Source organism: Gavia stellata, chromosome 1, assembly GCF_030936135.1.
Source record: "Gavia stellata isolate bGavSte3 chromosome 1, bGavSte3.hap2, whole genome shotgun sequence".
Lineage (NCBI taxonomy): Eukaryota > Metazoa > Chordata > Aves > Gaviiformes > Gaviidae > Gavia > Gavia stellata.
In genome coordinates, this window is record NC_082594.1 from 98,458,441 (window position 1) to 98,475,362 (window position 16,922).

Sequence of the window (16,922 nt, forward strand, 5' to 3'; positions counted from 1 at the left end):
AGGTGATGCTCTAGGCTCCAGCCTGAGGCATATTTCCACGGCCCAGCCAGGCAGAACATATGAAGCATCAGTGTTCAAGAGTAAACTCGTAACGGGGAGTCCTGCTCCTACGCTGATCCTGAGTAACGGCTGTGCTTGTATGTATCTTTGGCTTGGCTTTTGTTGTTGCAGTAGCAAATGCTTTATCTTTTTATGAACCAGGCTCTGCTAGCTTAGTGTGTCTTCATTCACATTTCCTCTCCTGCTGTCCTCCTCCCTCTCATGGGTTCAGTCTCTTACTCCTTCCTGTTCTTGACCAATGTGCTTGCTGTTTCTGCAGCCTCGTTATCTCTTCGACTTGGGTCATGATCTTCGTGTTGCTTTGCCTCTCACTGGGGCATTGGAAAAATTGAAAGGAGAGCCTTTTCATGGTTAGAAAAGGGAAAACTATCTTTTAGATACTGCTTGTGTCATGATCTTAGTCATACATAATCACAGACTACTTGCCAACCATAATTTAGGTTGTGTAGACATCACTGAGGAGCAATAAATAGCGTTTATGAAAGTTTGTAATACACGCTGCCAAAACTGATTTATAAAAGTGACTGTAGATTATCCTTATTTTATGGGTGAAAGCAAATTGGTGAGTTACCATTTCATGGAAGATCAGTGACAAAGATGGCATTTGTTTTCCCAGGTTTTCTGATGCTTGTTACCACAGTATACCTTTGCCTTTGGAACAAATCTGTGATTGTTTTTACGTTCTGCAGTTTTTAGGTTCTTAAGATTATTGTGTTTATTTAATAAGTGAGCTGCCTTACAGAGATTATTTTTTAACCTACTGTTCAATAAAATGTTGCACGGAACCAGATGGGCCTTGTTTCTGCAGTGGTTTTTGCTGGTTAGTTCTCTGGCCCTGCTTGTTCTGAGGCTCCGCAGGAGCTTATAGCAGGGGACTTGCAGGAAAGGCTGGAGGTTGGCGAGAGGAGGGATGGGGAACGGTGTGAGACAGCATTGCCTCAGAGAGAAATGCCTGTGAACCTACACACGTTTGGGCTTCTTGATAGTGATTTCAGCAACACATGTAATGATACAGCAGTCACTGGGGGATTTTTAGCAACTTTAATTTCTTTAACTTTCCACTGGTACTCCTTCAGGGGCAGTAATGTGTTTGGGTATGCTCTGGGTCACTCAGCATCATTAGTCCTTAAAAGGATGTTTCAATAATATGGAAAGTAAAAGTCATTCAGAACTAACTTCATCTTTTGTGTTTTGGCAGGTTTAAAAAATGGCTGAAGATGGCAGCGATGAGACTATGTTTATTTGTAAGTATTAGAAAGGAGAATTATCTACTTCTCATGATGTGACTTGTCTACCCAGAATGTTTGACATTAAAGGCTAAAAGAGACCAAGTTTTTATTTAGGAAAGTATTTATGTAAAGGAAGCTCAAACAGGTTATGGAAGAGTAGAGAGAAGGTTGCTAATTTTAAGCATACGCATTCTCCTGGGTTTGTTGGCAAACACACAAAGAGACCTCTGAATGTGAGTTAGTAGAACAGCTTTTTCATGGTTGAAGTAAGTGAGATTGAAGGCCTAGCACACGTCCAAGCTCTTCGTTTATACAGCCAGCTTTAGCAACCAGAGGTGTCTGTGGGGCACTCTGACCTCTAGCCCGAGTGGAAGATCTGCAGCTCCACAGGAGGAGGATGCAGGCTCGTTGTTCTTTCTGGACAAGCCCAGTTTGAGTTGCACCGACTGCCCTGACAAGTTTCACTTGCGGCATTCGCTGCGTGTTCTTGTGCCTCTGTGGCTAGGCCTGCACTTCATGCAGCTCGGCTTTGTGGTCTGCCTTCTGCTGTGTAACCTTGTGTGCCGGACTGGGCTCTGTGACCTGGGATCGGAACTCATGGGGTCATGGTGCGGGAAGAGAGGCTGCAGTGGTGGTGTGCCCAGGGAGTGTGGTGGGTGGCGTTCTATGCTTGATGGAGCTTGGCTAGTATGCTTGTTTCCCAGTGGTATACTAGCCCTGCAGCCTCTCCTTTGTCACCAGCCTGGACATGCAGAATCTGGTGTTACAGTGGAAAAAAAGTTAAGAGTTGTAGAGTCTGCTCACCTACTTGTATGAGCAGAGAGGGCCCAGATATTGTGGATCCGATCTGGGGAGAGCAGAATGGAGCATATGTCTTTGGTGGTATGGATCCACAGTCTTTTACCCTTGATGGTTTCACAGCTGCACGTTAACCTTATGGCAATTATATCAGAAAGTAAGTTGCACTTTTCCCTCCACCACAGATTCACCAGGATTCCTTCAAAAACAGTGTTGACTCAATAGGCATTTTTACTGAGTTGCACATACCAGTGGTGAAGTTACTTTACCTTCCTCTTCATAAAAAGACCCTGGTGGATAGCAACAAGGATTAGGATGTGGTACCATTCCCTATTTGCACAGATAGAAGGTGTCACACAACACGATTTTCCCCCTTCCAGTGGAGGCTGTGGTCATTGAATTTCTTGAGCTTTCTTGTGCTCTCTGTAAGTTTTTCTTGTGGGATATGGGGACTGCTTATGTTCTGAAGAAGTGAGTTGTTTTAAATGATACTGTGCACTTCCATAGTTAACATCACTGAGTATGTATTTCATAGACATAAGAGAGTTTTGGAATATTTTTTATAGAAGTCTGTGAATATACTCCCCCGGGGTATTTTACCATTTATCCCCATGCTTAATTTTGTGTTTCTCCTGTGGCTGTAATCTCTTGAAAGTGTCACATATGGTGAGTGTAACAGCCTTGGGGAATGTCTGCTGTAAGGCATCCCTTAGATTTTGAGAGACACGCTACACAGTGTCAGTATCATATTCCTCCTGCTTTGATCATTCATCCGCAAAGGAGTGAGAGGAATGTGTAGCTTATTCCTGCGTGTAGTTTTGGACAATGGTGTCTGCACCTTGTTGAACCTGTGCAGTGGTGGTCTTTGCAAAAGTGAGGGGTGCCTAGGTGCAGTCAAAAGATAAGGGGAATGACTAAGTGCTTCATTTCCCATGGCAGCAAAGCCTGTTTAAGAAGCTGTCACTCTGGCTATTGCTTCCTGTCCCTGTTGGTTATGACAACCCTTTGTGCATGATAATCCGGTTCTTTTCAGCAGTCTGGTTTACACATTCCTCTGTGGCTCCTCCACCCTCTCTGGTTTTAGAAATTTGTATTTAGCCCAGATTATTTCAGTAATATTAAATGCAGTGTGAGCTACAGGCACACCTAAGGGAGGGGGTGGTATGGTAAACAGTGCAGGATGGGGGAGGCCATTTGGCTGTAGGCTTAGTTTTGATGCTGGTGCTATATGGATAGCACTTGCCCGCTGGTCCTTTCCTCTGATACAGCTGTCTGGTGCTATACAGCAAAACTGGACAGGAAAAGTCATTCAGCTGAAAAATAAACTGATGGGAAAAGCTGTTTGTTTCATTCCTTGGTTCACCAGAAGGCAGCACAAACAGCTGTATAAGAAGCAGTGGCCAGGCTTGGGGGTTGCAGGAGCCAGTACTCCCGTTTGTCAAATGTATGCGGATTTTCACTGCTAAGCTGTTTTTGTTGCCAGAAGAAAAAACAACGTGGAGCTGTATTACTGTAGTTTGGGATCCCTTTTCCACATCTTAGAAGAAATCGTTTTGTTAGTTCGCTGGGACAAATACGGGGAGGGAGAGTTTTCCAGTTAGGAGTACAGAGTAGCTTTACTGGGGGGGCATACCCTGTGATGAAATGGCTTTTGTCTTGTTCTCTTCCCAAACAAGGTGTAACCACCCTCTACTTTGCATCCTTACTGCGGTTACCTGACTTGCCCTTGTGAGCATGGCGCTCAGATGGAAATCGCGTTATAGGAATACAACCCCTGCGCAATGATCTCTTCTTAAGCTGCGTCAGCAGCTGACCAGGCAGGGCAGTTTGACAGCTATTTTTCCACGGTGAAGCAATATATATGCATTTGAAATCCTGTTAAGTTGGCTTATTTTAGGAAGCCTCAAGTTATCCTGGTCTGAAAATTGTTTCTTAGGAACCATTCAGTTCTGGGTAATTTACAGCCACTTAAACTAAAAGTTAATTTGCGTAAGCTGACAGTGAATTAAGAAGTGGCCAAAGTGTATTGCACAGACAGCTGACTTGTTTGGAAAGGCACCAGAAGGTATCTTGGAGGTATCTCTCCATGCGCTGTGGGCAAGGAGCGTGAGTGGGCCAGGCGCGGTTCTGGGTAGAGCTGGGCTCACACCCCGTGCTCGTGCCCTGCTGAGGCCCCGTGCCATTTCCGCTACTGGTACTGGGCTTGTGCTTCCTATCGCTGAAAAGACCGTGCTACCCAAGCTGTTTCTAAAAGCCTGGGTTCTGGTGAAGGTAGTAATGTGGTTTTCTTTAGCTGCTAGATGTTATGGCACTTTATCTGAAGTATAAGGCCATCTTTAAGAGAATATTTACTGTGGATGTAAGGCAATTATTTTCCTTTGAGAGAGAATTTAAACAATTGTCTTCTGATAGTACTGATCACAGTGTGTGTTACCTCACCTACACAGGTGCCAGCTATCAACTTGATGTTCAATTATACATGTCCTTTTAAGCAATATAAATAAACATCTGCCTCTATACGTATTTATTTTGCCTGGTGCTAGATTTTATATTTGGCTTTTGAAAAAAGGAGGCAGCTGTCTTACAAAAGAGTTTTCCATCAACCTTTCTGTATGCTGTCTGCTTCCTTGCAGGGTGCGAGGACTGTGGGCAGTACCATGATTCAGAGTGTCCTGAGCTGGGCCCAGTGGTGACAGTCAAAGACTCCTTTGTATTGAGCAGGGCAAGGTAAGGAATGTTTGTGTTAGTTATGACTAACCCAACACCCATGTTAGTTCTTTAAAGCATATTTGCTGTTTAATGGGTGTCACACTGACGGCTGAAAAGTGAGTCCCAATCTATAGAAAGCACATGGCCTTGATTAAATAGAAAAATTGATGCACACACTTAAGTGCTCTGATGAAATGAAGCCAAAAAATAACTTGCTGCTCATCAGGACTTGGCTGCTTTGTTGAGGCTTCCAGCAAAAAGTCAGATAGTGCCAGATGGGGTGATGACTTCTGTCTTGGTCAAACACCAGCAACTTTTTCCCCTCCTCAGATGTACTGTATTAGTTTCAGAAAAGTGTGTGAGGATTTCTTATTCATATGAATGGTTGTGTCCTCCTGCTTGATATAACCTCTGTAGTTCCTCCACTGAGAAGCAAAACAAGTTGTTATTATTGTGAGTCTTTATGAATGATTAGGGGGACTGCTTCTGTCAGAAAATGTGACAGCACAGCAGAAACATTCATGCTTGCCAAAAGAAACAAATAGACTAAATCTATTTAAGAGAAAACAACACTGAGTAGTGATTTTTACAGAGAAAGGCAATCAGATGTTGTCAGCAAAATTCATATTAAGGTGTAAAATGTAAGGCTAAGGAAAAGAAAAAACTATCGTGAAGATGCAGTACAAATCCTGTATTGTATAACGTGCTTAGGGCTTCCATATTTCTTCTTGGGAAGTCATGGACAGAAAACACGGGCACGTGGGTGGCAAGTCTGACACATGCTGGCTGTGTAGGCCATACTGTGTATTCCCAGAATCATTTTGTAACAAATACTGAATGTGCATGGCAGACGCCATGTGGGTGCCATGACCCCTCTCTGCCTGGGCAGGACGCTCTTGGTGTCCCACAGTGTATGTTGGCTGCATGTGTGTACAAGCCGTAGCTGTTTATTCTGGGCCTTCCCAGAAGAGGAAGCTCCCTGCAGCTTCTGCCAGGCACCGCCTTCCCGTGTCTGGAAATGTGCCATGGTTGATCTCCTGCAGCAAGTGTTAGTGGGGACTACTGTCTTAACAGCCCTGATGCTAGAGGTGCTTTGTTCTTGAAGGTAATTTCAGAATGCCCATAGGAATAATAGAAACTGGTGATGGAGGTGCTTTTCTTAGACACAGAAACTGGGCAGTGCAGTAAGTCTCTAGCCCATACTAAACAGATTCAATGACAAGTTAGACTATTATTTCTTAGCTTTTATCTTTTCTTCTTTTTTTGCCTTGCAATTTAATGATCTTACTTATTTGTACAGTGGATAATTACCATAGTGTCCAGGTGTTCCAGCTGTGAACGTTTGCAAATATGGTGCATGCACTAGTTTTCAGCCTTTTTTGACATACAGATGTGTAAGTGTTGGCTACTGGATAGTGGATTTGAAAGTAGAATTTTAAAATGGCCGTGTTATAGAAAAATGTATTTATTCTCCTGAAGAGTTTATAGCTGAAAACAGGTAACATAAGAAAGGGAAAGAAGAAATATAATTGCAGCCTTTATTTTACATCTAGGGAACAGTAGCTGAGAGAGTGAGTTGTCTGAGGTTGAGGGCAAGTTTAACCACAAACTGGATATGAATCTTTTAAAAACCAGTCTAGTTGCTTAACTACATGATCGTTGTTTCCTCTGTCCTACTGAAAAGATAAAATGGATGCTTTATGGTTAGAAAAGAAGTGTTAAGAAACATCTCCTGAACTTCACTGTCTCTAATTTGCATATTCTGTTATTAGAACTGAAAGAATTTTTTCAATTAATTTGCTTATCACTAAGATTGCAATCTTTTTGTATTTCTCTTCATCTAGACAGGGAAGTGGATCTGCCAGTGTCATCTTCTATAGACTAGTCAGCAGCTTGTCTGATTATTTTTAGCTTTTCATCCGTTAGCACAGACCTGAAAAAACGGGGTTGCATTTGGTGTCTGTAACACCAATATGGTGGTTCCAGTCATATGATTTTTTTGGAAGATGTTCTCTGTGTATTATATGTAGTAACAATATTGACTACATATAGTTCTTCTCAGAAGCTTGTTTGGTAAACAAGAGAGGCAGGGAGCACAGAAGCATTTGTGATCATTGTTTGTAATAGGGGAGCTAGAAGACCGAAGGGAGACTTCCAGAGCTTTCATCTTTAAGGGTTATGATCTGCATAAGTATATAAGGTGTTAATTTGGGGAGGAATATAGGTTAAATTTTAAAATAAGCATAATCAAAATCCAAGATCTGTAGAGTCATAGGATAATTCATTTTGGAAGAGGTCTTAGGATAGTCCGGTCAGAACTAACATCCAGGCTGAACCGCTCGTTTTTCATTTTTATGCATATTGTCTCTTCTACTCTTGACATGCACCCCTGTGAAGAGCTTGTCTCCTTCGTCTCAAAGACATCCCCATAGGGATGCACAGGCAGCTGTTTGGGCCCCCACAGCCATCACTTCCCCAGGATAATCAAGCTTTGCTTCCCCAGCCTCTCCTCACAAGGTGACTGCTCTAGCCCTTGACCATCCTGGTGGTCCTCCCCTGAGCTCACTCCAGTTTGTCAGTCTCTTTCCCGTATTCGGAGCCCAAAACAGGAGGCAATAGACAGATAGGATCTAGCAAGTGTAGAGCAGAGGGGCGTAATCACTTGACTCAATCTGTTGGCTGCTCCTGTTCATACCATTCAGGATGTGTTTGGCCTCCTTTGCTGCTGGGACATGCTATGGCCTCGTGTCCAGCTTGCTGCCCACCACCACCCCCAGGGTCTTTCTCCCTGGTGATGGTAGTGGCTGGGGTTCTTCCTTCCGAGGCGCAGGACTTCGCATTTGTCCTTGGAATTTCATGTGCTTCCTGTCAATGTATCTCTCCAGGCTATCCAGGTCCCTCTGGGTGGCAATCCTGCCCTCAGACATATGGATTGTGCCCCCCAGTTAGTGTGATCTGCAGACTGGATGAGAGTGCACTCCATTGCTCCTTCTAGGTTGTGAATAAAGGTGTTAAAGAGGACAAGTACTGGCACAGACCTCTGATGTACCCCAGTTGATATTGGCCTCCAGGTAGAGTAAGAACCATTGACGATGACTCTCTAAGCCTGACCACCCAAGTTATTTACTTTAGTAGTTGTGTACCCATTCAGACTGTAACATACCAACTTGGATACAAGAATCAGTGCCTTCAGGTGCAGCCAGTCAGGACCCCGGACTTACATGGGTTCAGCTCTCTCAAGTAATCAATCAGTGACTCAGCCCTCCTCCACTGCTGGTAGTTGTTCTCCTCTGTTTGTTTATAAATCTTTGTAGAAATCAGAAAAAAAAGTTTTCTGTCACTGGAGATTGGCAAAATAGATGCTGACGTACTTTCTTCCGTGGATTCCTGCAGCTTTGTCCCATGTGTAATTATTTTTTTCTCAATTCTCTCTTCAATTCTTAGGTCATCTCTGCCTTCTAATTTGGAGATAAGACAATTGGAAGATGGGACTGAAGGAGTGTTTGCTCTGACTCAGCTAGTGAAACGTACCCAGTTTGGCCCATTTGAATCCAAGAGAGTTGCCAAGCTGGAAAAAGAATCAGTTTTTCCCCTGAAGGTAAGACACGGCACATGAAAAGCAATAACAGAGTCAGTTTTACCCATGATGATTTTATGCTATCTACTACTATGGAAAAAAATGTGCGTAGGGTGGTTATTTGGGACATCTTTTCAGCATGCCCTATAATGGACTACCTAAACAAGCATTCTCTGGGCAAGATACAGAAGAACCAAACTAAAGGCTCGTTCTGCATGTTTGAAGTGAACGCCCTTATAGGAGATAGGGCTAGGATACAATCAGCAAAACTGCTTGTCTTTCACCTTCTGCATGTGATGATACAAGAGGGGCTGTGACTATGGCAGATCATTTCAGTTGTTTTAGTGAGTCTCTTCAATTTGATTGTATTTGCTTAATGAGTGACATATGCATTACGTTTATGGAACATGCAGAATAATTTTTTTCTTTCTGTCTTGCATTTGTTTTATTCTTCTCTTGACAAGTTTTGATAGGAAAAATGCTACAGTAAAAAATTAATTCAGGCTTATGTTTTCAGTAATACGTAACTCAGAAGTAAAGATTTAGAAATGTGACTTGGGCTGACGGGTGTTTCGCAGCATGCTGTTTGGATTCCCCTCCATTCTCCTGTATTCAGTCATTCAAATTTTGTGAGAAACTGGTGGCTATAGCAAGAATTTTTAGGATAGAAGTTCAGTTTGTTCCCATCCTGCCCCTGGTAGTCTGTCTCAGACTTACTCATCTGAAGATGCCTGATGCAAGTGTTGAGTCTTGCTTTGTTTCTGGTGTACATTGAATGGAAGCCATTGTAAAAGCAGAAAATAAAAATTCTTCTTAAGTATGTATTATTTGTTAGGGTTTTATTATATGCATATTTTGCTTGGCAGGTGTTCCAGAAGGATGGGCCCCTGGTATATTTTGACACCTCAAATGAAGATGATTGCAACTGGATGATGATGGTGCGACCAGCCACCGAATATGAGCATCAAAACCTAACTGCCTTCCAGCATGACAATGATATTTACTTCACCACCTCCCGGGACATCCCACCAGGAACTGAGCTGCGAGTGTGGTATGCAGCTTTTTACGCCAAAAAAATGGAAAAGCCAGTGCTGAAGCAGGTCACTAGTATTGCCAATGGTATGTGTGGGGGCCTTTTTTCCTTCCTAAGGGCCCAGTCCTGATAGGAACTGATAGTCCCCTGCTGTTGTAGTTGACAGTGCTGTTTATCAAATAGGCTCTGACCCTGTATTTGTTAGCCTTTAGAGTCAGGCTGACCTGCATACATGGTTGCCCTACAAGAAGAAAGCATAGATTCTTCACCATGATACATCTGAGTTTTTGAAAACAGTTGGCCTAGTTGATGATTCAGCCTCTTCAGAGTGAACAAGCTGAATAAATAGTTGTTAACTAAAGAACTGGTGTTGCATCAAAAACATTTCTGGGTAGAAGAGCAAAGGAACCCAAGTGTCAGTCTAAGTCTAAACATATATGCAGATTTGCTAAAGAAGCCATTCTTTTTCAATTGTAGTGAAAATGTTTTGATTTTGCTCAGAACTGTTACACAGTTCTAAAAAACTACTTTTCTCTTATGCAGCCTTACATGAGACCCACTAGAATAAGATAAGCTCAAGAGTGAACTGCCATTCCACGTGATCGCTTGTGCATTGCGAAGAAAGGCAGCAGATTTTTTAGAATCTGAATTAGAATTGCCGGAAGTCTTTTGTTCCTCTTCCCCCTTGTTTTCTTCTACTTTTACATTTCTACAGCTAAAAGGGGTGATCTTTTAGCATTGCAAGGGCATTTTCTTTCTGCTCTTGAGTTGAGCATACTCCCCGAATGGTATTACTGCTACAAATGGTCTTACTGCTAGCTGTGTGTAATTTGGGGTGACAAATGGCTTGGGGAGAGGCCATTGCCATCAGCATGCTTTATGGCTGATCTTGATGGTAAACACAGTCATAAGTGCTACAGCTGAATCAATGAGGTTAACAGGTTTCTGAATTCTGAGATGTTTCCAATTGGTATTAACTGAGAAGTTTCATCTTTTTCCTCTTTAGTTTAACCTGTTCATGTATTTTTGCGTGCCTATGGGTATTTAAAAATGTTGTTCAGGTATGTCCCACTTTCTCTGTTCAGCACTTTCATTATACACTCCAGAATATGAAAGGCACATTGTATGAGATTCAGGCATAAGAATGTCCTGGTTAGGATTTTACATGAGAGTGTTTTTTGCAGGCCTGCTATAGGGCAAAACTTTCTGACTATGGTTACCGTCCTCAGCACAGAGCAAGAGAATCAAAGGGTCTGGAAAGTAAAGAAAAGGAACTGTTTTTCCTCTTCACAGATATGTGCTTGGGAGTGATGGAATCTGATAAAGAGGGGAACAAAAGCTCTTCAAAACCTTTGTCTGCTGTCTTCCCCCATAAAAAAACGAAGAAATCCAGCATACCAGCAGCTGATCCAGCAGGTATGCAAAATTGTGGTATTTTTAAGGGAGATAGAGGACAGATACAGATCTAAAGAGCTGTTAGGTGTACCACTTCTATGCATATATTATGGTTATATAACTTGCAGCAAATATTAATTTAGAGATGATTTGAAAGTCTGGATTTGAAAGTCTGGATTTTTTATTTTATTTTCATGGGCACAGTGCTTAAAATACATATGCAGGTTAAAAAGTGACAGAGGGGCCAATAAACGTTTAGGCAGATGATTTTCATGAAAACCTCAACTGCTTCTGTCTTTGAAGGTGGTTAGGGTTGGGGTGGGGGCAATTCCAAAGAAAATCTTTAGACTCTGTGCAAAGTGTAATAGTTCAAATGATCAGATTCTAGAAGAAAACATGAGACTGGGAGTGAATGTAAGAACAGTGCTGTTTGGAAATGACAAGAACACTCGCCATCCCCAAATTACAATAATACCAGAAGCCTGTTAGAGTTCAGACTGTACTTGATTACAGGAACTCAAATTTAGATAAACTTACAAGCAATAGAGATACTCTTGGTAAAGAACATATGGCTCAGGAAATGACTAGTGGTGTCATAGGAACTCAGTCCCCAAGGTCAATTATGAAGCAATGCCCCCCCACCCTGTAATCTCTGATAAGTGGAACAATGAAATTAAGAACCCACTTAACACAAATTGCCATGTCTAAAAGTAAACTCAGAGTACGTAGTGTAGAGATCAGGATCAAAAGAAAACCATTGTGGGCCTGTTCTTTGAAAAGGTTACTTTGCTATATTTTGCTTACTAGTACTTAAAGTAGCCAGGAGAAGAGGAGAGTTGTTGCAGATGTGTACAGAGCAGTTCCTCAGAAGATCCATTCATTTAACTTGGATATTGTCACAGCTAAAATGTGAAGTTGACTGGGGAGTTGTCTTTCAGTTTGGCATCACTGATTTTTCTGAGGGGAAAAAAAAAATGGAAAGAATTTGATCAGCCCCTCCTACATCCTTCATCCTACTGTCTGAAAGTCCAGCTTCAGTAGAAACAAAGTGCTGCCTATTATACTTTGAGAACCCTAAAGTGTTCCCACTGCTGTAGTGTTTTGGTGTTTCCGAAACAAAATATGCCTCTTTTGATTCTGACTATTTGCCTCAAGTTGTACAAAGCTGTTGCCAACTGACAGATCTGTGCTTCCGGGTAAATTGGGTTGCCCTGCAGCCGCCCTGGAAGCCTGAAGAAGTGGGAACCTAAACAGGACCTGACTCTTCCTGGCAAACCAGTGCACAAGTAGGGTTTCTAGTTTTACTGCTTGAGGCGGCTAAAGCAGCAAGGGAGGTGCAGAGTCAGGGAGAGTTTTCCAAGACAGACTTCAGTTTTGCAGATAGTGCTTTTTCTGTTTTACTAGCCTGCAACTTCATGAGACAGATACAGTAGCTTACATGTTGCTTACCAATCTGACTTTTTTTTTAAAGTTATGCAGAATCTTGGGATTTAGGTTTGCTGGTTTTGGCCTCCCAGGCAGAACTTTCAAGATAAGAAGTTCTTTGTGTAGCCTGTGAAGAAGGAATTTCTGGAAGCATGGATGAGATCACACCTCTCTAGTGCAGAACGTTGAACGTAATTTGTAGCAGGGAACAACCTCTGCCTCAGAGAATCTTTTATTTTGGTTTAAAAGCCAGCAGCGAAAAGGAGGAAGTAAGTTTATTGACCCATTACAGATGGGGTCCTTAGGCAGAGAGAGATTAACTGACTTGCTAACAATCATACAGGAAATTTGTGGCAGAAACTGAGGTACAGTTTGAATCTCCTGTGCTGCCATTCACTTAACCTAATTTCAGTGTTATCTTCCTCCTCTGGGGGAGTCTTGTAGACTGTGGAATATTCAGCTTTGTTTGTACCAAAAAAATTGCTTAATCAGTCCAGATATATCAGATCCTCTTGACAAATTCAGACATATCGTCCAAGGACTTAAAGACAATGGACTGTGAACAGAGTAACCATTTTCTTCTTTTCTTTTTTTTTCATTCCAGTTCCATTAATTCCAGTCCCCTAATTTCTTCTTTATTTTCTTTATCTGGTGTGAGCTGATATGTTAATTAAAACATGAATATGGTGGTTTCATAGAACATCTAATTAACGAAACCGCTCAAAGCCAGGTTATCATTGTCCTCACCCTTACTTCCGTTAATCCAAATGTTCTTACTCTGCAATGCTCTTCACAGAGAGCAAGGAGGCTTCTCCTGCTTCTGTCCTTGGCTGACCCAGAAAAGGACTGGTAACCCTGGTTTTAAAGGTCCTAAAAATTGCTTTATATTGTGCCTTTGATAATTACAGTTCTTTAGAAAGTGATAGAGGGATCCTCAAGGCTTTGCAAGAGCACTGATATTCTCTCCTGGCATCATTTAGTTTCTGTTCTGACTTCTCATCTGTTCTGATGTTTCAGGTGTTCATGTTTGGAAAATACTGAAGTGATCCCAGCTGCCCCTGTGGGCCTCTTACTGCTTAAATTGTAACTTGTGATACTCAGGGAGTTATTGCAAAATAAACAAAGCTACAGGGATTTACCACCTTCCCATTTTCAAAGCTTTTCAGTATTTCTTCTTGTGATTTAGTGAACACTCCAGAAGGCAGTGGAGCTGCAGAAGCAGAGTCCAGCCAGTGGACTTGTAAAGTGTGTTCATCTGCATTCCAGGAGCCTCAGCTGCTGACAGGTAGGAAGTGCTAGAAATTCATGAAAGAGTACTGAGAAGCAGTGGGAGAATTCTGCTCTTCCAGACCAGGACACTGTGAAGCCATGCCCCATCTATGATGCAGTAAGATAAAGGTTTTAGGTTTTGTGTTCCTTTAAGAAAAAGGGTAGCAGGGAAGGTAAAACAGTGGTATTTTGGATATGGCAGTGGTCAGTCTCTGGGCAAACAACTGTGATGTTGAATCTAGAATAAATAAAACTTGTCTAGAAGATGACTTGTGAATGTTAGGAATATCAAGGATGGGGAACTGCATGAGCAGTGTATAAGGACAGTGATGCCAGCTTATACTTAGTGATATTGTCTTTGTGGTATTTATGGCACAGATTTAGTAAAAGAAATAGATTTTTTTTTTTTCTGCATTTCATTTGCAGCTATTTTATGCAGTTTTCAAAAGAACTTAGAATATTTAAGGGCTCTGAATAATTTTTGAAAAGGGGACTTAGGCTGCTAAATAACTTAGGCATTTGGAAAAATTTACCCATTATCAGGGGGAGCAACATTTGTCCAGGGGTATCTAACAAATGTCTTAAAAAATTCAGTCCCTGTGAGTAATTGTTTCAATGTTTAATAGACTGTATGCTTTTATTTAGGAAGGTGTTGTGACTGCTTTTGAAATACTTTGAAGTGAGTCTCTGCTAAGTGAGGGTGACCTGATAGATAAGCTTCAGCTGGATCCATCTGTTTGAGTATTTCCTGACAGTTTCTTTCCTCCTTACTCTCTTATTCTTTACCATCCACCCAGAGCACTTGCTGAGTCACCTGGAACAAGCTAAAGGTGCCCCCCAAACCAGCCAAAATGAGGCTGTTGCAGAGAAAGCAGCAGAGGCTCCTCCTGTGGATCAGCCAGTGATTTGTGATGCAGCCAATGCCAGTACAGATTCAAGGAGGAAGGTCAGGCGGGGAAGAAAGCCCAAAACAGCAAAAGCAGAAACACCTGTTGTCATTGTTGAAGAGAAGGATTCTGCAGGTAAAACAAAATTTAAGAAAATGCTAAGCACATATCCCCTCATACAGCTGTATTGAGGCCTTCTCAGAAAGACCTAAAAAGTAGCACAGAAGCAAGATGGGGGTTTTTAGTTAGATCACTAAAGCAGACGATTTATAAACTTCGTTAATTATCTCTGAGGTCCTTGTCTACACTAAATGTTGCAGCACCTACACTTAGATTACCTGCATTCTCCTGTGACAGTTTTAGTAATAGAGAGGCCCAGAGAAACACAGGATAGTGGATATGAAAGACCTGCCTAGCTTTCTGCAAGTAGGAACAGGAGAGAAAGCATCCTCCCTCTCAAAAGGAGATACCTTCCTCTCTCTACCTTAAGGTTTATTATTGAAAGGGGCTTTTTTCAGGACCTTACCTTCCTTCAAGGGAAGTTCTAGTAGGAAATTTTGTGACGCATAGTCAACTGACCCCTTAGTAATAGGTTGGAAAGGTATGAAATTACGCCTCCGTAAGAGATGGTGGCTACATCTTACTTGTCCATCAGTAGCCACTTTCTCTGTCTTGTAAGTGCTACCTACTCATTAGCAATTCATTACTTGTCATGGACAAGTAATATGTTCAGTGCCACATCTCATTACAAAAGCAAGTTTCTGCATTTGAGGTTTTATTTCTAGCTGTCCACATTAACACTATATTTTTGTGACATGTTTGCAGCAGAACGTGTAGCTGACGTTGTAACTGAGGTCCCACCAGAAGAGGTAGCCCTGCCTTCAGCTGCAGAAGAGAGAATTATGGAATTGGTTTTAGGAAAGGTGCCTAGCACCACAAATAGCATCAGTTCAGTGACAAAGTAAGTGCTCTAGGATGCAGAATTTCATTTTAGGCTTAATTAAGATTATGTAGCATGTAACAACTCTGCTCAACAGATGCTGGTTTTTAATAGCGTAAAATTGTGTAGTGCTGCTGCTGTGGCACAAAGATGCCTTGTGTGCTGGAGGATGGTGCACAGATGGTGAGATACTGGTGGTAGAATTTTGGAGCAAACCATGAGAATTTCATTTTTATCATGTTACTGCTTTTATTCAGTGTGATTCCAAAAGCCTCCTGCAGCTGCAAGGTGAAATGTTACTCTCGTTGAATGTTGGTGATAAAACAGGCAAAGAGATTTTTGCTAAAAAAATTATGCTAATCATTATTATTCAGTCTTGCTTGTCATCTTAACTCATAAATGACTTCATGTTGATTTGTGCATGTGGTACTTCAGATTTAGAGCAGTGGGAGGGGAAAACTTCAGTATAACAGAACCTCAGGGAGACTCTTAAATATAATTTGATTAATTTAGATTCTTTTATGTCTTTTTGTCTTGGTAAAATTGGCTTTTTGGATTTTTTTTTTTTATAATAAAGCACTGGATGTTTCAAAATTAGTTAGTAATGCTAGCTTCAATGCTATTGAAGTCCTTAGCAGACACAGAGCCATCAAAAATGCATTCCAACGGGTGGTTGTGCTGGAAAATAGAACAGTACTGCTTCTTGGCACCCTGCTGCCCTCTTATCATATACGCCTTTTGCATGCGAACTACCAAGCTTTCTGAGCTGAAATAGTGCTAATGTTTTCAGGGGATAAGCAGAACAGATCTTTATGTTCCTCTGAGGGGCCTGCAAAGAGAATCTCTGAGGCTGGTGGCTGCTGCTTTTTTCCTCATTTGTGCTGGGTGAAGATAATTTGGAGTGAGCCGCGCTCTGACATCTGCCGCTTCCAGGGGGTGGCCAGGAGGGTGCCTTGGCAATGAGGAAACTCTAGGCCCCCCTCTCCTGCCAGACGCTGAGCATAACACTCTTCTAGCTTTTGCCAGCTGGTGGGATTCTTTCTTGCAACCTGTGGGATACCTTTCAGTCCCTGCCTTTCTTTCTCTAATCCAGTAGGTTTGCCCATCACCAAAACACCATGTCCCTCAAAAGAAGTTTAATTCTCTCCAGTAGACATGGTATACGGCGGAAGCTGATAAAACAACTCGGGGAGCACAAGCGAGTCTATCAATGCAGTATCTGCAGTAAGATCTTCCAGAACAGCAGCAACCTCAGCAGGCACATCCGTTCTCACGGTGGGTTTGATTTTGCCTTGCTTGCATATTGATTTTGTCTCTTGTTGGTTCCACCTTTGAGTAAAAGAGCTAGGCTATTTTTAGATACTGGGATACGTAATTTTAAGAGAGCTCTTTTTTCTTTTTTTTTTTTTCTTTTTTTTTAACTCTCACTAGGAAACTCTTTTAGTTACGCAGACCAAAGCATAAGAAGATAATAGATGAAAATTGAAATTAGAGTATTTAAATTTTGAATTTAGGTACATATTTTACATGGGGACAAGGATGTGATGGTTTTTCCAATACTATTCTTCCCTTTAAAAATAGACATATATATTGCCCCCCA

The 16,922-nt window shown here is 41.8% G+C and overlaps 1 protein-coding gene across 1 annotated transcript in view; it reads left to right on the forward strand.

Annotated features, from left to right (window-relative positions):
• The first annotated feature begins 1,267 nt into the window (after positions 1 to 1,267).
• Positions 1,268 to 16,922, forward strand: part of PRDM15 (PR/SET domain 15) — a 30,544-nt gene continuing 14,889 nt past the window's right edge. Inside the window, exons 1-8 of the mRNA XM_059819558.1 lie at positions 1,268 to 1,304; positions 4,721 to 4,814; positions 8,241 to 8,394; positions 9,240 to 9,492; positions 13,413 to 13,511; positions 14,293 to 14,517; positions 15,211 to 15,343; positions 16,419 to 16,597. Coding sequence (XP_059675541.1) covers positions 1,268 to 1,304; positions 4,721 to 4,814; positions 8,241 to 8,394; positions 9,240 to 9,492; positions 13,413 to 13,511; positions 14,293 to 14,517; positions 15,211 to 15,343; positions 16,419 to 16,597 — 1,174 coding nt within the window. The remainder of the gene's footprint in view (positions 1,305 to 4,720; positions 4,815 to 8,240; positions 8,395 to 9,239; positions 9,493 to 13,412; positions 13,512 to 14,292; positions 14,518 to 15,210; positions 15,344 to 16,418; positions 16,598 to 16,922) is intronic.